This window comes from Dama dama, chromosome 26 (assembly GCF_033118175.1).
Source record: "Dama dama isolate Ldn47 chromosome 26, ASM3311817v1, whole genome shotgun sequence".
Classification (NCBI taxonomy): Eukaryota; Metazoa; Chordata; class Mammalia; order Artiodactyla; family Cervidae; genus Dama; species Dama dama.
The window spans coordinates 40,416,347-40,439,289 of NC_083706.1; the positions used below are offsets into that span (position 1 = coordinate 40,416,347).

Below are 22,943 nucleotides of genomic sequence, written 5' to 3' on the forward strand. Positions count from 1 at the left end.
GAACCATCTTGGAGGTCATAAAGCGAGGCCTCTGTCCTCTGGTGCAGCAGCTGGGTTTACACAGTATTTCCAGATTGTTTATTTTGGCCCAGAGCCAGGGCGACATCGTTTTTCCATTATGCTCGTTTGACAGATGAAGAGGGGTGGGGAGGGAGACTTCACGGGGCAGGTCTGTGATTTCCTTGTTATTTACGTTAGAGGGACTTTTAAGAGTTCTGAAGATTATGAACCAGTCCAAATATAATGTCAGTATGGCAAAGCTCGAAAGAGCCACTGCTTTTGCAAAAATCTGCGTCGTGGGCAGTAAAGCAATATCCATGGATGACCTCAGCTTGTGGCCCTGTTGGGTGCATAGCTTGTCACTGTTCAATCTTGCATACAGACAGGTTGCTGGTAAATGATATTTAGCATTACACTTAAAAAGTTAAGGGCTTTCCTAGTGGCTCAGATGATAAAGAATCCACCTGCCATTACAGAAGAACTGGGTTCTACCTCTGTGTTGGGAAGAGTCCCTGGAGAAGAGAATGGCTACGGTCCATGGGGTCGCACAGAGTCAAACATGACTGAGCGACTAACACATAGACATGCAAAAAAGTTAAGTTCTCAGCATTTGCTCGGCAGTGCCCTGGGAGAACAATGAGGGAACCTAGCCTGCTTGCCTTCAACGGGCAGGCATCCTGTGCAGACAGGAGCACTTCGTGCTGAATGGAGCCTTTCCAAGGTCACTGTGGAAGTTGTCCTTTGCTGTCCTTTCCTTGAGGATACTCCCAATGGGCTGGTCTGAAGTTCTTCCCCCAGGGAGCATGCAAGACTAGCCAAAGAGCCACAGTTTAAATTATGTTCACAGCAAGCCCTTTGCACTTGGGTCAAGTGCATGTGATCGGAATGAATGTTTTTCTTCTCAAGGAAACATTTTCTTTTGCTTTTGGAGAACTAGCAATTAAAAAGTACCCCAAATGATGACAAATTAAGTAATTGAACAACATTAATATAGAAAAATTAGGTCACAAAGATGTTTTATTGCCCCAACAGTGTTTAGATTTTTTTTAACGAATGACTGTAAATAATACATGTGACATAAACTCATTAGCCACAAGGTCATGGTGTGTATTATATGTTTCTGCATAGGTATTAATGTTTGTAGTAAAAGTCCCTTATTGCAACATTTCTTATTCAGTCGCTAAGTCGTGTTTGACTCTTTCAACCCCATAGACTGCAGCATGCCAGGCTTCCCTGTCCTTCACTATCTCCCGGAGTTTGTTCAGATTCATGTCCACTGAGTTGGTGATGCCATCCAATCATCTCATCCTCTGTCATCCTCTTCTCTTCCTGTCTTCAGTCTTTCTTCACATCAGGTGGCCAAAGTATTGGAGCTTCAGCTTCAGCATCAGTCTGTCCAATGATATTCAGGGTTGATTTCCTTTAGGAGTGACTGGTTTGATATCCTTGCTATCCAAGTATCTGAGCAAACTCTGGGAGATAGTGAAGGACAGCAAAGCCTGGCGTGCTGCAGTACATGCTGTCACAGAGTTGGACATGACTTAGCAACTGACCACCAACAATGAAATGACTGTCACCATAACACAGCATTCTCCAATGGAGTGGCTCAGAAAAGCAAATAATGCTGCCTTTCCTGAAGGACCTGTGGGCCTAACCTCCCCTATCAGCCTACCCTAGAGAAATTTGATTTCTAGACATGGAAAGTTTGCTCAGGCAGGACCTTCCACTAAGGAAAGAATTTAGCAAAAAAAAAAAAAAATATGTACAGTCAACACCAAAAGTTGCCCTTCGTGTTAATCCAGTCTTACAGATGGATTTAACATACAGGTTTCAAATCAACAAACCTTTATTGAGGGTCGTTATGTGCCAGGCGTGGAGCTGGGCACTGGGGATCTAAAAATGCAAAAGACACAGTCTCTTTCAGTCTGAAAACATTTTTGCTGGCTTGCAGGTTTTTCACCAGATCCTCCCAGACTTACCAAAGCATTCCCCTTGACTTAGAACACTCAAGCCCTTCTTTTCAACCGATGTCCTTAATGCCAGAATACACACAGGGCAAGGAGAAGTGGGTGGTTATAGATTTCCACTCAATTTGGAAATTAACAGCCAGTGATGAAGCAAAAAGGTGCTAGACTGGGAATCAGAATGCTCGATTTCTAGTTTCAGGACAGTCACTCATGCAACCCCAAACCAGTCCTGTGACCTCTCGTGTCTTCAGGTTAAATGGATTGTTGTGATGATAGAGTGAAAACATGCTAATCCACAGAGCTTTGTGCAGATGAAGGGGATGCTATTTTGATGGGTTGGGGAAAGAATGCGGGAGAAGGCTGGTTTTTGAGCTGTTTATGCCACTTTTTATAAAGCTTTAATAATGCAGCAAGCTGACACAACTCAGCAGTCTTCCAACCGACCTTATTGTATAGGCTGGGTTTTTTTTGTCTCTGCTGACATTGGATGATCAACTGCAGAATTTTCTGTTATTGGGGATTGGCAGTGTAGAAAGGGTCCCCATTCAGAGCCACTTCTCAGTGAGAAGCGAGAAACTTGGGAGCCTGGAAGAGTTTGTCCTTACACAGTCCTGACTCTATGGCTGACTTTGGACATGTCTGTAAGGAAAAAAAAACCATCCTTCGTTTGCTATTCAAATAAAGAGATCAGAAGTTGTTTTCTGTTTGCTTGCTTGTTTGCCCTTCTGATCATTTCACACCTCAAAGCCAGTGCCTACTTTGAGGAAATTTTCAGCAATTATTATGATTTAATGGGTCTTCTTTGGCCAGTCCCTGAAGGTAAATAAGAAAAGTGAAAAAAAAAAAATTAAAAGTCAGCTGAAACCACAGCTTTCCTTTGCCAAAATGTATTTATTAATTAAAGGACAGGGGCAAAAAAACATGCCATAGCCAGCACTGTTATTCCCAAAAGGCAACTCAACCACAAAGCTAAGCACTGGAATTTATAGACTCCAGTGGGAGCTGAAAAACCCCAGATGTGAGTGTAGACCCGGCACTCATGGGTCTCTTGAGGATTTTCTATGAAGCACGCTCAGATACTGCCTTTGTCCCGACTTGGCTGTCTCTGCACCTCACAGACACAGTCACGCCTTCTTCAGGCCGGACTCCATCCTCTTCCTTCTGTTGGTTTCTTTCTTTCACTCCAGGAGCCTGAGTGGAGGGCGCTGTGTTTCCCCAGGTGCGGAGCTATCAAAGTACAAGGACAGAGCGGGTACCAGCCGTCTCCAGACATTCTCAGCGTAACAGGCTCCGTTAGGAGAGCAGCTAGGTGGAACTGGTGGGTGTGTGAAGACAACAAATCCAGGGAAATTTCTCTTTGAAGTTTCAAGGTGGCTCAGAGGCCTCCTAAAAGTTTTCCATCTTTTGGAAACACACACATGTGCGCGCGCAGAGAGATGTACCCTATACGTTCAGGCTGGCGCACATAGCCGATCTACATGATCGAATCCTTATAGTAGTTATGAAAGACCCAACTCAGGGCTTCCCTGGTGGTCCCGTGGTTAAAACTCTGCGATTCCACTGCAGGGGATGAAAGTTCGATCCCTGGCCCGGGAAACTAAGATCCTGCATACTGCATGGCATGGCCAAAATATTAATAAATAAAAACTTAAAAAAACAAAACCAAAGTCACTGCACTTGAAAAAGATTGATTCTTAAAAAAAAAAAGAAGAAGAAGACCCAACTCCATGTGGAGTACTTAAGACAAGCTCACTGGGCTTGGTCCCTCTACTAGGGGGTTCTGACCAAGGTGAGGAAACACTGATGCTATGAAACCAACCAGAGGGAACGCCCTGTCTGCCCCCATGGTGAGCAGGCCCACGAGCTTATACTGTGAGCTCCGTCGAACCATAAGAAACATGAAGGGTTAAGAGTTTGGGCTCAGCAGTCAGACTGTCTCAGACCCAACTTGCGATTTCTCCACTCACCAGCTGTGTGACCTTGAGCCAAAGTACCAAATTCCAATGTCACATCTGTAAAATGGTGATAATAAGAGAGCCTGCCTCACTTTGGAAAGATTAAATGCATGCTAGATAACTTAGCAGTCCTTGCACTGAAAAAGCACTCAGAAATGCCTAAAGATGATAATGATGATAAAGTCACATTCACCACTGGTAACTCCTATGCCTGGTACAGAAAACTCATTCCATAAATGCAGAAAGTAAGGAGCAAGGGTGACATAAATACACAAATGAGGATAGGATACACAAATGAGCTCAAACTAGAGCCTTAATTTGGACACAAAGCACTTGCTTCCTAGGTTTCTGTAACTCAGAATTTCAAAACCTTTTAATCGGAAGCCTAAAATTCAAATTTCTGTAGCAGCCAGGCAGGTAACATAAAAGAATGAACTGGCGTTTAGAGTCTGAGACAAAATGGAGAGCTGTGACCTCCAGCAGTGAGGGGTAGCCCTGCTCAGCTCCAGAAGAATATCGCCTCACTTTGAGAGAAGCCAGAAATCCAGACTTCCTTGTGAAATAGACCAAATCTTAAAACAACTAAGTCGATTTCTTTTAAAAAAAAATTACCCTCAGGTCAAATAACACATAGCCCGCCAGTCAGATCTCAGACTGCCCGCTTGCCTCCCCTGCCTTAATGGAAGCTGCTCTGTATTTGAGTCTTCTTTTGAAATGTTCGCCAGGGGACCCATGAGACGTGAGCTCCTCAACGTCATCTCTGGGGTCCTGCTTCTCAAAAGATCCACGTGGAGTTAGTTCTCCACTTCTTGATGGTTATGTTCGACAGTATATAGCCACCTAACAAGGGCTGCCTCACTCCCCAAAGGATGCTGATAATAAGTATGGATTTTTAAAGCATGATTGTTTTCTGGCTGAAATAACAACAGTCTCCAAAAATTCCTAACAACTTCCTCTAGTACTGCTATTACGGCAATCTGGAGAGAGGCTGATTCCATAGTTCACGTAGCTTTGTTTTGTTTGGAGGGAAAGTCTGGCATTTTACAAAAATGTAGAACACTTAGCACTGGAATGACTTTTCCATAGCGCTGATTATTGGAGAGCAAGACGCTTAACCATATGTCTTCGAAATGTGATTTTAAAAATTCTCTGCTAACCATAAAAGGCAAACTGCCCTCTAGTCTTTCCATATGAAGGTGATAATTTTCTGCAGGCTCACAAAAGCTGCATGGGTTACAGCCCAATACTTAGGGGAAACCTCATCACAAATGAGAGACCTGGGCTCCAATTCAGCTCTGTCGCTTACTCACTAGCCATGACCTTGGGCAAGTCATTTAATTTTCAAGAGCTTCTATTTCCCCATCTGCAAGATAGGGGCCATGACACCCCACAGGCTGATTGGGAATATTAAATAAAATCACATACAGATGGGCATAATCCAAATCCATAAGAGATATTTGCCATCAGTGTTGATTGCATCTGAATCTCTGCTTCTCCTGCGACAAAATAGCACTCTTACTTTTTAATTTTTATTTTTTTTAGCACTCCTATTTCTGACCATGAAATAACCCCCTGGCAATGTCATTTACCTTCCTATTATTTGGCAGCTCTGTGGAAAACAAAAGGACTGAGAAGCCATAACTGTTTCATATAAACTTTAGGTTGTGTGTCCACAGTGGTACGAAAACTAGAGGGTGGAAGACGGAATGAAACTGGTCAGAGGGGAAGAAAGGGAGGAGGGAAGAGGCAGGACCGGAGACCTGGGAGCACTAATATGTAAGGGACAGACAGCCCTGGGCCTGGAGCACCGAAGGAGCAATCAGGAGAGCAGGACCACCGGGGAAATGCTCCTGTAGACACCACAGGAAGGCAGTTCCAAGATGGCGTGCGTGGCCATTGGTGCTGTGAGGTCATGCTAAGAAGTCCTAGAAGGCCTGAAAGATGCCGCTGAGTTATCAACAAGGAAGCAAGAGCAATTTGACTCCACTGGAGCACTGAGGGGGCAAAAATCAGGTTTTGATGAGTCCTATCACGTGTACATGTTGAAAATATGGTGATGACAAATTTAGACAACTGACTTTCCCTGGTGGCTCAGCTGGTAAAGAATCTGCCTGCAATGCAGGAGACCTGGGTTCGATCCTTGGGTCAGGAAGATCTCCGGGATGTCCATATTTTCAAATGAAAGAAAGCAAGATGATTAGAAAGTGGTGAGACAGCCTTTTACTGTGCTTCCTTCTGAAAGTAACAGGAAATAAAAGATGAAAAGCAGGTAGATGTTGTGCTCAAAAGACTGTATCACTTACAGGTAGCCCTGAATCCTGATCAAGTTCCATCAGTTCACATCTCACAAAGGGGATGTCAGCTAGTTTAGGTGTAGTCGTCTTGTGTTGACAGTAACACCTGGGATACAATGAAATCTTTCCCAGCATTGCTGGGAAGCCACTCTTCCCTTCTAGTCCTGGTCTGTTGGTTGAGTTTCTTTCCTTGGGAGCTGCCAGGGTCACCAGGTAACTCAGGAGCTCACCTCCATCCTCTCTAAGCTGGCACATAGCAGACTCTGGCTCATGTGCAACCCTGCTTCTTTTCCAGAGCATAGGAAACTTGGAAACATGACTGTGACGGTGAAGAAGACCGTCCCCTCCGCCGAGGCCGTGCAGATCCTCTACCAGCGAATGAGATATGAGTACGAGTTCTACCACTACGTCAAGGAGCAGTTCCACCTGCTGAAGCGCAAGTTCGGACTCAAGTCTCGGGTCAGCCGCCCACCGCTGAGACCCCAGTTCTTCATTCCAACCCCACTGGAAACCGAGGAGCCCATCGACGACGAGGAACAAGACGACGAGAAGTGGCTCGAAGATATTTATAAGAGGTGATGCCAGCACTGTGTTGCCTCCAGTGGCTTAATCTCCCTTTCCAGAAAGTTTGTGTGTGTGTGTGTGTGTGTGTTGGGGGAAGAAAAAAATCCTTAAGGGACGAAATGAATGCTTCACAGCATTAAAAAGAACAAACGTTCCCACAGGTTGGGGTCATTGGGAGATGCCCGGTTTTGCGGGTTTTATTTGTTTTAATTTTATTCTGTGTTTTTCTGGCTCCTTGGGTCCTTCCCAGGTACACTAGACGACTCCACCACAAGGCATCTTGTCATAAAATAGCTTTTCTTCCCCAAGTATAAATGAGAGAGGAGGGAGAAACAGAGCCTATAGCCCAGGAACTCATCACTTGTCACCTGTAAAAGTATTACCTCAGTGGTTGAAAATGTCCAGACTTGTATATTTCAGTAAAAACGCAAAACCACTGCAAAGACCAGGAAGCCTACTCTAGAAGGCTCTAAGAGGAAATGGTAAGACAGATAAGGACATCAGAAAGGGAGGATGTCCCTGGATAAGTGATTTCTGCCCACACGGGTAGAGTTCTGCCCCTGGTCCATCTTGGGGGACACTTTCACCCAGAGCAGCACATGTATTGTCTCTGAAAGAGCAAGTCGGCTTCTGCCACACCTTCAATCAGTCCAGAGCCTTGAGTACCTCTCAAGGTCAAAGTGCGTGGCAGGCTCCACTGAGACATTCTGTTCACAAGCTCCATTCTGCCAGACTTCAAAGTAGCATAGCCGGGAAAAGAATTTGTTGGCTGTGTAAGGAAGAACATAGGCAAGACAGATTGACTCTGAAGGACATGTGGCCTAGGAAAATGGCATGACTATGTCCTTTCCCCCTGGTATGAAGCATCTCTCATCGGCATTGTTTTACCTGGAAATCCAGGAACTGATTGTAGCTCTGACACTTGATTCCTGTGGCCTAAGTTCTAAGCCTGACCACAGACAGGGCATGATCTACCAGGCACATCCGTGGCCAGCAGGGTCCCAAGTAGCTGGTACCTTTCACCTTCTGGTCCCTTAAGAGGTACGTGTTTTGGGTGGAAAGTGATACTGAGTTCTGTGCAAGCAGCAGTCAAACTGAAGTCCACTTATTATGGAAGCAGCTCCCTCCTGAGAAACCCTTACTAGGAGGTCAGTAAGAAAAGCAGGAGTTTCTGGGTAAGAGATTGCTTGGCCAGCTTCATGAGTAAGTGTCCGCCCCAAAGTGATCTGAGTAGAAGCTGGGCAGTCCCATTCCTTTAAAATATCTCCTCCCCAGCCCATTCCCATCACCTGCCCCCTCTGCGTGATGCCTTGGTTCAATCATCAGCAATCTATTTCTTTGGATTTTGAAATGTCTTCATCTGTGACCATCCCCTTCCAAAAACACGTATACTTCTGGGCAGATAATACACAGTCGGCCTACAAGCAGCAGTGAAGGTGGTGGTGGCAGGCAGGATCCTAGGGACAAATTTTGTCTCCTTCAGGTTTTTTCCCCTAGAGCCAGCCCTTCAGGAGCATTAGCAAAGTGTGAGTTGGGAATACTTCACAGTAAATAAGACTCAGACTTTACACAAGCTACACATTTTCTACTTTTCAGAAACCAACAAGTCTCTCTAGAATTTTTTCTTCGTTCACTAAAATTGGACGGTAGCCAAGATGTAAAGCAAGTCATTTGGAACCTGTCAAGTGTGCACTAAAGCTACTTTATCATGAGATGTATTGAGAAGGCTCCACCCCGCAGGAGTCCAGTGAAGGCTGGGACCACAGAGGCACAGAGTCCAGCATTTGGCCACTTGTGAGCCTCCTTTCTGTCTCAGAGAACTGGGGCAGGAAAGTGATGCAGGGAAATGTGCTTAGAAGAGGAAATATCCTTTGTCCTGCTTAGAGAGACCAGGGCCCTATTGTTAGGCTTGCTTTAAAACTCAACCCAGAGAACAGCTGTCATAGTCAACATAGAGTGAGAGCTATTGCCTGGTACATTGTGAATCACATCTTTGAAATTGCCTATAAAGAACAATCCTTAGTTTACACACTGTGCAATCCCACTATCCGAAAATAAGGTCCGCTGAGTGTTCTCTGCTGTTGTCAGAACATCAGGACAATTGGTCATCTTTAAAAAATGCATCCTCTTAATGCAAGTGCATGTGAGCACTTCTACCTGTGTGTTCAAAAGCAATCATTGTCAGCAGTACTCACTGTACCATCAGAGGCTGACTGATTTACTTACCAGGACTTGATGTAATTTTGCCCAACAAACAGCCTCTGGGCCCTAGAAGTCAAGGCACTTCATCAGTTTATTTGGCACACATGACAACATTTCTTTGGCCCTGAGCCCAACACAGTTTGTACTTCATGAAATATATTGTACATTTTACATAGTTTAATTTAAAAAATACATTTTAAGCTGGTTGATCTTTGACTGCCTTATTTATTATAACCTTTCAGCACATTCCAAGGTTTTAGTTACTCAGGAAGGAGTTAATTAAAATGATTTTATTTTGGTCTGATGGATGTTTTTTAAAAGGAAAATTATTATTATGAACCTTCAGCCTACTTTCCTTGAGTGCCCTAAAAGTGCTTGTAAATCGTTTTGTTTTTGTTTTTTTTCAAGAAGAAAGAAAAAATGGTATTTGACATTGATGGAAATTCAAAAGTATATATGGAACTGAAACATTAGCTTAGCTAAAATAAAAGCAATCTGTGTTTGAGATGAAGTGTTCCTTAACTTATTCATTACCCGTGTAAATAAATGAATATAAATAAGTTGATATTTTTTCCCATTCTGTTGATAGCTGGAAATAAAAGTGCCTGCAGATTCTCACTGCCCCCTCAGCCTGCTTAATGGGCCAAAGCTTCTTCCTTAAGATGTGATTTGGGGAAAGATGCATTGTTAAAAATCTGGAAACACTACTGTAATTAGATTGATGCTTTTATTGTTATGTGCAGTGGTTGGTTGGGTGTCAGGGTGCTTGGTTGGAATCCTCAGCCTTGACAGGAGGGATCTACGCTGCCCGCCTGTGGTCACGTGGGAAGATAAGGCTTCCCATCTCAGGCAGTCTGGTGTCTGCTCTGATCTCTTTCCCAAGACGTGTAGCGCCTCCACAGCTGGGTGACTCTAACCTCCAGAGATGAGCAGCTTCTGATCCGCAAATGCTCTCTCTGAGAAGTTTCTCTGGGAGTTACAGAGAGACAGGGAATCTCCATGCTTTCTAGACACTGGACACTCCAGTCCGATTCCACATGACTGGAACCAGAATCTTGGTACTAAATGAAAGCAAAATCTGTTAAGGTAACATAAAACATGCTTTACTTCAAGTAAGAATCTGAGAGTCGTAAACAGCAAAGTGATAAGTGGTTACCTTTCTTTATCACTTAATTTGTCTGTAACCCGGTCACGGGCTATTTGAGTGCACTTTAAAGGCAAAAGGACTAAACAAAACTAAGATTCTGTCCCGCTCTGGAGCTGCTTGTGTGGTCTGAAGTTCTTTACAAATGGGCTGTTACCTGCAGGCCTATCCAATGAGCTATTTGGCCTCAAATGAATTTTATAGGTAATAGCAGTATTTCTTAAAAGGCAAAATGATGATCCATAGCCATTCAGGAAAAAGATTCGTGTCAAAATGGTGAAATTCCCTTCAAGTTAAAATAAAGATTTATTTTACTAAAATAACTTACTTCCATCTGGTAACAAAGAAAATGATTTTTTAAAGTATCTTGAATATCCTGTGAAAGAAAAGGCAAGTTTAAGCTAACACCAGGGTTAAGAATCTGTTAAAAACACACACACACACACACACACACACATGGAGCTTCTTTCACAGCTCGGAAAGCTCACTGTGGTGTAAACCAGTGTATTCGTTTGCTAGAGCTGTCATAACAGACTTCCACAGAATGGCTTAAACAACAGAAATGTATTTTCTCACAATTCTAGAGGCTGGAAATCTGAGCTCAAGATGTTGGCAGGATTGGTTTCTTCTGAGGCCTCGCTCCTTGGCTTACACATGGCCATCTATTCCCTGTCTTCCGTTGGTCTTCACTCCATGTGCCTTCATGTCTATATCCAAATATTCTCTTTTTATAAGGATCCCAGTCTTAATTGGATTAAGGCCCACCCTGACAATCTTGATTTTAATTTGATCCCTCCTATAAAGACTCTATCTCCAAATACTAATCACATTCTAAGGTACTGTGAACCAGGGGTCCACATATGATTTTCATGGGGACACTGTTCAGCCCATAACACCCAGATTACAGCAGAAAAGTTAGAGCAGGTGAGAGAAGCAAGCCTAAAGAGTCACAGACGCCCCCTGCCCCCTGCAACCCGAGAGCTGCAATGGGATCCAGCAGTCATCGGGTCCCTCATTTCACAGATGAGGAAACCAAGATCCAGATGGAAGATGTAAACACATCACAGGCTAACTTTTTCCACTCATATTAGTTTGTTCAACTTTTGAATATCTACCAAACTAAAACTCTAAAATGGTGAGAGAGCCGGAGTCCATCTACTGACCTAGCATCAGTAGAAATAAGGCATATTTAGCCCCACTCGGTGCCTCCTGCCCCCTGAACTCAGCAAGCGAGGTTCTATACGAGCCACTCTATAGGAGTTGGTGCTGTAGGATCCTCTTCTCCAGATGAAGGCCCTGTTGGTTTCCAAACACTTCAGTTCTTAGAGACCGGTATCAAAATAAATATTTGAAGTCTTTCTCTCTACTCAAGGGACCTGCTGTGCGTGCTTAGTTAATTCAGTTGCATCATGTCTGACTCTTTACGACCCCATGGACTGTAGCCCGCCAGACTCCTCTGTCCATGGGGTTCTCCAGGCAAGAATACTGGAGTGGGTCACCATGCTCTCCTCCAGGGAATCTTCCCAACTCAGGGATCGAACCCCCAAGTCTCTTACATCTACTACACTGGCAGGCAGGTCTTCACCACTAGTGCCACCTGGGAAGCCCACTCAAAGGACACCGTGGTTCTTGTTTCTGGATAAACAGAGTTGGACCACATTTGCCCATCTCAAATTATAGTTTTATTTTTCTTAAGGGCAAGATGAAAAGTCATGTTCTGCTTCCTGTAAGGTGTTTTGGATGGACCCATCTCAAAAAATAAAGTCAAATGTGGCTCATAAAACAAGTTGAAGCTGAGTGCAGGCATGCCCCTGGAAAACCAGAACTAGAGGACAACGAGGCCCTGATCACTCACAGGCCTCCTCACTCCCTGACTATTGCACTCTCCCAAGAATTCCTTTCTGGCTAGGGCAGGATTGGCTCACAGCTCGGGCACTGCCAATTCCCAGGGAGCACCCAGGCCCACAGATGTTCATGGGTCACAGAATTGCAAACTGACCACTTGTGCATTTTGGATTTCAACTTGTAAACAGGGGGATTCCCTCTTTTAAAAAAGAAAGAAAAAGGAAAAAAGGGAAAGGGAAGAAAATTCACCACGCAAAGGAAAAGTGTGAGCTAAGTTTTTCCTTTTCCAATCTTGGCGTGTGGGTGTAGCTATCTTCAATCTGACTCTTGCCAGACACTGTATGCTTTGAGCAGGCATGGAGCAATTTGCCTGACGCTGCACTGCCAGAACATTGAGACTTGACCTGTAACATGCCTCTTCTTCCAGTCCTGAGTGGGGACAGCTGGGCGGACGGGCTGCACCAGACGCAGCCCGCTGGCTGCTGGGTACAGCTCAGAGAAGAGGTGGAGAGCAGGAAGCAGAGCGCTGACTGACCAGGGCAAGCAGCAAATCCCCGAGTTCAAGTCCCAGTTGGTCGATTCCACTGGGTGTTTGAGTAAAGCACTTGACCTCCCCAGGCTTGAAGTCACCCCAGCTGGAAAGCATTAAGAAGAAAACAGGACGTCCCTTGACAACCAAGAGCTGCTTCTGGGATGAACCTTGTCCCACCCTCCACCCCCATATGCTAAGAGACTAAGAATCACAGTCCCTCTGGGGCTGACCAAGGTTTTCTGCCCTAAACGCTGTGTCCCCAGCAAAAGAGAATAGAATTACACATAAATCCAGGTCTACAAATGCCTTCAGTCCCTCATGTCTTAAGTGCCGTTGCCCAGCATACCAGTAAGTCGATGGAAAGCAGCACTTCTGAGATGTGAATGAAGCCAAAAGGAAGATGCCCGTTCTACTGGACATGCATCAGTGTTGTTATTCAAGGCAAACCACTCTGTGGATTTCCGTTTTTCTCAACACTCTCTTTGGGAATTTATCTAGCTGTGAGTTATAAAATTCCTCTTTAAGTCACAGTTTCTACTAAATACAGGCTTCCTGTAAATCCTTTAGAGTACCCTGTATTTCTGATCCTGTTAATAAGGAGCTTAAAACCATCCTTGTGTATTAGTACAGGTTGTGTATGAGGAAGGGAAAGATATAGCCCTGAATGCAGAGTTCCAGACAATAGCAAGGAGAGATAAGAAGTCCTTCTTCAATGAACAATGCAAAGTAGAGGAAAACAATAGAATGGGAAAGACTAGAGATCATTTCAAGAAAATTGGAGATATCAAGGGAATATTTCATGCAAGGATGGGCATGATAAAGGACAGAGTGGTAAGGACCTAACAGAGGCAGAAGAGATTAAGAAGAGGTGGCAAGAAGACAGAAGAACTGTACTAAAAAGGTCTTAATGATCCGGATAACCATGATGGTGTAGTCACTCACCTAGAGCCAGACATCCTGGAGTGTGAAGTCAAATGGGCCTTAGGAAGCATTACTACAAACAAAGCTAGTGGAGATGATGGAATTCTACCTGACCTATTTCAAATCCCCAAATACGATGCTGTTAAAGTGCTGCACTCAATATGCCTGCAAATTTGGAAAATTCAGCAGTGGCCACAGGACTGGAAAAGGTCAGTTTTCATTCCAGTCCCAAAGAAAAGTAATGCCAATGAATGTTCCAGCTATCAGACAGTTGTGCTTATTTTGGATGTTAGTGAGGTTATGCTCACAGTCCTTCAAGCTAGACTTCAGCAGGACAGAGAACTTCCAAATGGGTTTAGAAAAGGCATAGGAACCAGAGATCAAATTGCCAACATTTGTTGGATCATAGAGAAAGCAAGGGAATTCCAGAAAAACATGTACTTCTGATTCATTGGATATGCTAAAGTCTTTGACTGTGTGGATCACAACAAACTATGGAAAATTCTTAAAGAGATGGGAGAACCAGGCAACCTTACCTGTCTCCTGAGAAACCTGTATGTGGGTCGAGGCAACAGTTAGAACTTTACATGGAATACAGAGCGGTTCAAAATTGGGAAATGAGTATAAGAAGGCTGTATACTGTCACCCTGCTTACTTAACTTCTATGCAGAATATATCATGTGAAATGCCAGACTGGATGAACCCCAAGCTGGAATCAAGATTGCCAGGAGAAATATCAACAACCTCAGATATGCAGATGATACCACCCTAGTGGCAGAAAGCAAAGAGGAACTAAAGAGCCTCTTGATGAGGTTGAAAGAGGAGAGTGAAAAAGCTGGCTTAAAACTCAACATTCAAAAAACTAAGATCATGGCATCCAGTCCCATTACTTCATGGCAAATAGAAGAGGAAAAAGTGGCAGATTTTATTTTCTTGGGCTCCAAGGAAAAGTTTCAATAAAAACTGAAAACCTGAAAGGATGGGGTACTGTACTTTTTAGAGTCTTATTTCTCTTTCTCAGAAGTGGCATCACTGTTCTGATGTTGTGGGAGGAATCTGGGAATGATCTTGTGGGCTGGTGATGTGTTCAGCATGGCAAATCTTTCTGAGGATCTGCTTTCCACTACAGAACCACCACGGGTGGAGACTATAATATGTTGTGCTACTAACGTTTCATAGGCAAAGGAGAGCCATGACACTGACCACAGACTTCCTTACAGCCATCCTTTTTGCCACTTGTGTCTAATGTACTGCTTTCTTTCCTCCTGTGGCCCACTCTCCTATTTGTTCTCTGTCTTTGACTGAAAGTTAATGAAATTCTAGTCCAGTGCATGTTCCCAAAGGATAATTCACAAGCCAGGTGTGTGAGATGAACATGGGAGAAAAGCCCTGTGTTAATTTGTTGAAATGCCAAAGTTCGAAGACTTTCGTCACACAGCACAGTGACATTTTCAGAGCATGCCAAGGGCCTAAAGGAATACTGCAGTTAGAAGAATCAGTTTATTTTATCAAATCCTTCATTTCTCAAAACTAGTTGCTGTGAAACTCTTACTGAGTAAGACTCTGTAGCCTGTGGAACTAGTATTCTGGAGATGATGCTCTGAGAAGAAATAAGTTTTAATGTAAGTCATTTTTTCCTCATTGGAAGAGTCTCTTTCTCTGTGTTATGGTTCATTTTTTGGTCTTCCGATGGTCCATGAATATTCTGTGGAAGGAATGAAGCTGAAGCACCAATACTTTAGCCACCTGATGCAAGGAGCTGACTCATTGGAAAAGACCCTGATGCTGGGAAAGATTGAGGCCAGGAGGAGAAGGGGACGACAGAGGATGAGATGGTTGGATGATATCACTGACTCAATGGACATGAGTTTGAGCAAGCTCTCAGAAATAGTGGAGGACAGGGAAGCCTGGCGTGCTGCAGTCCATGGGGTTGCAAAGAGTCAGACATGACTTAGTGACTAAAAAACACAATCGTGGTCCATGTGTCCTGCTTGAGGAAAACGTATTTACCGATGATTAACATTTTGACAAATAGAAGATGAAGGCAAATAACATCAAATAATTAACAAGGGGTCATCTTTTAATTTTGCTTATTCTCCCTAATTTCATTTCCCTCCCTCCTGAAAAAATCTTTTTAAATTGTCTGTGCTTTTTAATTTGATTTGGGTCCCTCAAATCAATTCAGTACTTCCATGACAACGGTGCTCAAATCAAATCGTGTGCAAGACATCTGCCCCTCGTCTTCTCTGGTCTGTGGTTTGTTAAACAGTAGGAAGAAAAACAGTGGCAAGAGAGAGATCTCAAGCTGTTCAGATAAGGTTGGTGTTTGAAGATAAGAACACTCAGCTCTTGAACTTGAGCTCGGCTTCTGCACATTGGGGTGACCTGTGTTGCTCAGTACACTAGGGGGAGTCGTATCCATAACGAATCACTCAAGAAATCCCAAGGTCTTTCCAAACCTAATTTTTCTCCCATACCTGCTTATTTTCTTTCAAGGCTTTAGACTAGTATGAGCCAGAAGCAAGTGATGGTTAAGGTATTCAAAACACAGCATACACACTGTCAACTGATCAATAAGCCATTATTTCTCCCAGGCTGTGTAACCTACTTTAGTTTTAAAATGACTACAGTCTTTTTCAGTCTTTATCAGACGATCTTTCCTGAGTGTGTTGTATAATTATAACAAGATTGAAAGTCTGATTTGATGATCAAGAAGTGACTCATGTGATGACTCAGTGATCATGATAACCCTCAAGCAATCCCACCACTGCAGCTATAAAGGTAAGTAGAAAGTAATACAAAGAAGAAATCGAGACACAGAAGTAGAGGACAAAGATATGGACACCAAGGAAGAAAAGGGGAGAGGGTTGGATGAATTGGGAAATTGAGATTGACACGTATATGCACTACTGATACTATGTATAAAACAGATAAACAAGGAGAACCTACTGTATTACACAAGGAACTCTACTCAATGCTGTGTGATGATCTAACAGATGGGAAGGAAATCCAAAAAAGAGGAGATATACGTATGGCTGATTCACTTTGCGGTTCGGCAGAAAACAGTACAATATTGTAAAGCAACTACATTCCAATAAGAATCTTTTAAAAAGAAAAGAAAGGGAGGGAGGTGGGAGGGGGGATCAGGATGGGGAACACATGTAAATCCATGGCTGATTCATGTTAATGTATGGCAATGTATGGCAAAAACCACTACAATATTGTAAAGTATTTAGCCTCCAACTAATCAAAATAAATGAAAAAATAAAAAGAAAAGAAAGTAATACAGTGACTCAAGGATGTCAGAAGTCAAGAATGCCATATTGCCTCTCATCATGGCAGCCCAAGCTCAAAAATTCAAATAACTCTCAATTCAAATTCTTCTAACATCCAAAAACTCACTGGCACACAGAGGGACTAAATGTGGAGGAGGTGAGAAATCAGTGACAATCTGGCTGAAAAAGAAGGTTTCGGCTTTGTGCTACATCTCCAGCCACAGCGGAACTTGCCAAAAATAGCAGAGCAGATCTAAAGCACAGAGATCAGGCTGCCCTTTCAGCAGATCTGCAGGAAAGGTCTTGTACCCTGGGTGTATAGTAGAAAATAAAGGTCCCATGATGTTAAATAATGAGCTCGAGGTAGCACAGTAAGTGTCAGGGTCAGGATGCATATCCAAAAAGGCAAGCTAGGACTGAGGCTGACTGCTGAAGATTTTGGAAGAAATTTGCACTTTACTCTAAGGGCAATGAGAAGCTCCCCAGGGCATTTCAGAAAAGGAAAGTCACATGAGGAAATCATTTCTTTCTAAATTAATTAGCAAGTGAGCTGATTGTTCTCCCTGTCCCCTCCTCCCCAGCGGTTCACCGCCCTTCTTCACAGACTCCATCTTCTGGGATCCTGATCCCTGTGAATTGAGCTCCCTGGGCTCCCTGCCTGAGCCTCTGTGATAGATTTGGCCGATGGGTGGCGTGCAGGAAATGGGGAACATCTGAATGGAATTCTGCCTCTGACTGTATAATAGGGGAAGAAATGCAAGGCAAAACTCTGTTAGTCATCCCACGTGTGCCCGGGGGATGGGTTGGGGTGTTGGCCATGAGACTGGAGAAGGACAGAAGCCAAAACTTTAAGTTGGTTCCATGACTGATTTCAATCAGTGGAAAACAGTGCTCTGCACAGTAAATATTTGCTGAGTTGAATGCACCAAAAGGAGCTAAGGGAAAATACAGCATTAACTCAAATATTTCCAACTCGGGTAGAGATGTAAGTCATAGAAATGAGATGATGGGCTGAAAGAGCTGACTTAGAGGGTAGAGAGGGCCAGCTGGAATGTGTGGATGTGTTGAGATTAGCCTGCTTGCTGAGGCAGAGTTCCCAGTAGATGCCCTCAGCCCTCCGTGTGGGCACAAGCAGTGGGATTGGGCCCCCAATTCCCCCCAGGCAACACCAGGGTGCTACACAAATTTAACCATGTCTAGATGTGCCATGATGTGAAAAAAAGGTGGAAAACTCAGTTCTCATTTACTCTACCCAAAATACACACAGTTCTTTTGTTTATTTGTTTTCTTAACACAGGTCTTTTCTTTCCAGGTCCTGTGATCCCTTCTCTTTTACACTAATCATTATTTGACCTCCATGTAAGCATGGGTAGACACCAGAGCCCTGATTCACCATCAATAAGGGAACGTGTTTAATTTTTCTAGCAAAGATGATGGATCAGAAATGTGTCCATCTTAGACTGCTTCAGGCCAATTTGAGAACATGGCAACACTAACTGTCATAAAAGCAAATTTTTGATCTCAGCCTCATGAGTACCAGCGTGAACAGACTGGCCATCCATATATCCCAAGAAAAACAGGAATCAGACATTACCATTCTCATTCCGAAAATAATTAACCTGTGCATCTAGAGTCTCCCTCTCACTAAAATGATTACAAGGTAAAAAGTTTCCATAATTATAAATGGTATTTATTAATAGCATTGGCCAGCTAAACTGTGATTAATATCCAGTCTTGATATTCATCTTCAAAGAGGATTTTATGTATATTACTTGGCATTCAAATATATACATGCTAAAATTAAAATCATTTTAAATTAGTATTTTTGAATTTGCAAATTAAAACTGCAAACAGTGGTTTATTTGACTGGATAGCTTAGGAGTCAGAGGTGAATTTTTATTTCAGTTGAACATACTGTGCCGTACATTTGAATAGTTCCGTATAATGCTAAAAAATGCTTTCATATATGTTACCTTAGCCCTCTGTGTAGATAGCTATATGGATAGGAATATATACAGGAAACCGAAATTCAAAGAGGCAAATTGATTGAGATGAGGTCACAGAGTAGCTGAACGGATTCTAGAAACTTCTGATTTCTTGTCAGTTGCTCCCTTTTCGAAATTATGCCTCCACGGCCAACATATAGGAAATATTCTTTTTTCTCATTCATTAGATATGCTCACTACATCATAACTGTGGGGTTCCCCTGGGAGTCCATGAGAGTGCAACATTTGAACTCTTGGCCTAAGAGTTTGATTAAACATAGTAAAAACAGCTGCTCCTCATTTAGGGCATTTTTTTTTTTTTTTTTGAAGCTCTTATTCTGGACACAAGCCTTTCGTGGGGAGATTCTACTGAAATAAGACCTATATTTTACCTGGTTTAAGCTTTACTATGTCCTACCGATTAGTGTAAATTTAGTTTCAAGGAAATAAAGAGAAAAACTACAGTGTGTTTGGATTAAGACATAAGCTTGCTTGAGTGGAAATCTAAAAATGCCCCCTTTTCCCATTCCTTATACATTAGCGTCCATGGCTTGGTGGCAGGTCATAAGAATGAGAAAGGTTCATGGGGGGGAGAAGGAAAAGACGTAAGGAATCAGGCTTCACAGCCTCCCCACACTTAACCTCCGTTCCCAAAAAGGCTCCCCGTCATTTCATCCCTGGGTTTCCGGGCACTTAATCCCTGCGATGGTCAGGTGAGATAGGAGAGATTCCTGTTTTAGTTGTAACTTGCACTGGGGCTGTAGTGAGCAAATCCAGGCCTCCAGCTATTTTCCTGACTGTGGTCAGAACACCAGGCTGAAGCCCTGGAGCACCACGAGGACACAGGCAAGTCTCTGCCAGCTTCCTCTTCTACCCAGAGACTCAGATCCAGCCACCATGCTCGAATTTCAGGGCTATGGATATTTGCCCTTTTATTATGCCCTCTTTTCTCAACTTCTCTTTTCTTTCTTTTTAAAAACAGCATAAATAAAAAATACTGTTCAATATCACTTATATGTGGAATCTAAAAAAAAAATTATATAAATGAACTTATTTACAAAACAGAAATAGACTCAGAGACATAGAAAACAAATTTACGGTTACCAAAGGGGAAGAGGGAGAAGGATAAAGAGGAATTTGGGATTAAGAGATACAGACTATATTTAAAATAGATGAGGAACAAGGATCTATGGTATAGCATAGGAAACTATATTCAGTATCTCATAATAACCCATAATAGAAAATAATCTGAAAAAGAATATATATATATATATAACTGAATCTCTTTGCTCTACACCTGAAACTAACACAACTTTGCAAATCAACAGTATTACAATTCTACAAAAATAAATAAACTAAAATGATTTTGCTTTATGACCCCAAATAGGCCTCCATGCTTCAATGAATAGATAAGATTTATGTTATATTGTGCAAGTAGACTCTGATTTGAGGGTGAGGAAGGACTTTAAAAATAAACTCAGTGGGAGAAATCACAAAGAAAAAAGTATTAGACTCTCTGAGGTAAAAAAAAAAAATCATAATTTAAAAGCAAATAACAAATGGGGGAAATATTTGCAGCAGAAATGGCAGTAAAAGATTGAAATTGCTACATAAAGAACTTACATAAATCAATAAAGAAAAGTAAAACATGTGCAAAAAATATGTTAGTTCTCAGAACTTAGTTCTATAAAAAGCTAAAAACATGAAAAATTTTTAATCCTCATAAATAACCAAAGAAATTTGAATTGAATCAATGTGACATCACTGTTGACACTTTCGTGACAAACAAAACATGAAAACATAAGACATAAAAGTGGGCTAATGTCCAGCAGAGAGTATAGTGAAACTTTTACTATGCTGATGAGAATAAAATCGGTGCATTTCTGAAAAGTAATTAAGTAATTCATACAAAAACTCACAATGAAGTAAACACTGAGATTCTAACTAGTTTGGAAGCCTGGTTGAAAATACTGGTTTCATAGCTATAAATCCAGAATCATCTAAAGATATCAGGCAAACGGCTCAAAGTCTTGGTTTAAAATATTGTGATAAGAAATATCTCTCAACCTTCAAGAAATGTGAGCATAGCTTTTACTTACAGTATGCAGGTTATAGTATATTGAATTAAAAAAATTTAAATTGGTCTCATTATCTTATAGTCAGTCTGGGTATAAACTCTTTCCCCTTGACTGTGCAACCCTAACCAGCCTCCAAAGGTGGAACTGACTCCATCATGGCCTACCTACAACATTATCCTTGCCAGACCATTTTTAAACTCAATAGAAATACACATTTGCCCATGGAAAAAATACAGTTTTCCACACTTTCAGTAGGGATTTGGATAAGATTGAATTTGAAGAAGCTTTTGCTTGGATGAATTATTTTTTAAAAAGTTGTTCTAAAATTTCATAGTGTCAAGTGTTCCTAAGACAATTAAGTCATGTCTCAGTATTTTTTCACTACTTTCATCACAACTAAAGATGTACTGAAAAGGAACTGGCTATTCTATGGAGAGCACAAACTCACATGTAAAGCGATTATTCTTGCAGAGCATCTCTACCAATTTGCTGAGATTTTTCTCTTCAGCAGAGCTCAGATATTTTCAGGTTGCCAAATTAATGCAGGGATTAATTTCTAGCTCATTGAGTTGGAAAATACATTTATCTTTCATTCACTTGTAGATTTGTTACCCCGAGCATCACGCTCATAAATGAGAGAAGAGACTTGTAATTTTTATGGCTATAACCAAGGTTTGAACAATCCTGTTATTGTCTGTTTCTACACAGAGCCAAGAAGACAAGTTCTACCTCCTAAAGGAACAGAACGATCTAAGGACCTGAGCCAATCATGCTGGTTTGTTTCTGATCTTTGAACCTCCTCTTTCCCGCACAGAGCCAGGCACCCTAAGCCAGCCACTTTCTGTGTCAAGAAATATTGTTGATTTCATTTCTTTCACAGCTTGGGTCAAATTTTACTCTTGAGTAGTTATAAATATATAAATATATATATTAATGTATAATATACATTATATATAAAATAATATATAATATAATACATTTAATTTATAATACTTCTGCTAATTGTGTCGACTTGGCTTCAGGTGCCTGAAACCCAACTCTAACTAGTTCAGACAAAAAGGAAATCTATTGTTACATGTCAAAGGTATACAATCAAAGGAAGAATTGAAAAAAACAAAATGCAAGAAGGACTGGGGAGCAGCTGGGCTCCAGGAACTATCGGGTGTCTCTGTCTGTCTCTCTCTCTCTCATTTACAGGCCAGCAGGTAATATGGCCCCCTCGCGCTTCAAAACCCCCAAACCTCATTCACAGCTTCTGTCACCACAGAGAAATTGGCTGCTTGCTGGAATTCAGAAAAACATTGGGGAAAACACACTGATTGGTTTAGCTGAGTCAAGCCCCGCCCCCCCATGAACCAATCAGAAGGTCAGAAGAAGGTTCTCAGCCTACGGCTCACATATGGCCCGAGACTCCTAAATACTGTGAATGAAGCAGCCATCTAAAGGAGTGTCCACTAGAATGTCTTTTTAGATTTGCTTCTCTGGTGGCTTAGTAGGTAAAGAATCTGCTTACTATGCAAAAGACCCAGCTTCCATCCCTGGATTGGGAAAATCCGCTGAAGAAGGAAATGGCAATCTACTCCAGTATTCTTGCTCGAAGAATTCCATGGACAGAGGAGCCTGGCAGGCTACAGTCCATGTGGTCGCACGGAGTCGGCCACGACTGAAGTGATTCAGCGCATCCAAAAGCTCCGTTCAGTATTTCTACAATGTCACAAGAAACAGTTATTTTTGTGCAAATTAACTAGTGAAAGTATTTCTAAATTGGGAAAACAAAACAAAATGCAGGGAAGAAAATTAAAACCAACCACAATCTCATCATCCAAATATTTACATGTTAGTGCATATCTTCCCAGGCTTTTCTATATACATGTATTCTTTGCTATGTATAGTGTATCACTGAGATGGTACTAAATGTACAAATCTACATTGAGCTGTTCACTTAAATGTAAAAAGATACTCTTAGTTAATAACATACTTATAAATCCCTTTAGATAAAGGAATCTATAGTACACCAGAAGATGTGTGAACTTCTTGACATTATGTGCAAAACATCATAAGCATATTGGTGTGTATTTCTCTTAAAAATGGGTCCAAATTTTCACCAGACATTCAGAGTGGTCTGTGACCAAGAAAAAAGTGGAAAGCTATGGCATTCAAGTTTTCACAGCACTTCCACAT

General features: G+C 42.1%; 1 protein-coding gene across 2 annotated transcripts in view; it reads left to right on the forward strand.

The window, feature by feature from the left end:
- UST (uronyl 2-sulfotransferase) overlaps positions 1-22,612 on the forward strand; it is a 313,320-nt gene extending 290,708 nt beyond the window's left edge. The window contains exons 8-9 of one of the 2 annotated variants that reach the window (XM_061130018.1): positions 21,471-21,537; positions 21,960-22,612. In XM_061130018.1, coding sequence (XP_060986001.1) covers positions 21,471-21,537; positions 21,960-22,116 — 224 coding nt within the window. In that variant the 3' untranslated portion in view covers positions 22,117-22,612. Of the gene's footprint in view, positions 1-6,511; positions 9,598-21,470; positions 21,538-21,959 lie in introns of those variants that run through there. The other variant, XM_061130017.1, reaches the window with a different exon arrangement.
- The last annotated feature ends 331 nt before the right edge of the window (positions 22,613-22,943 follow it).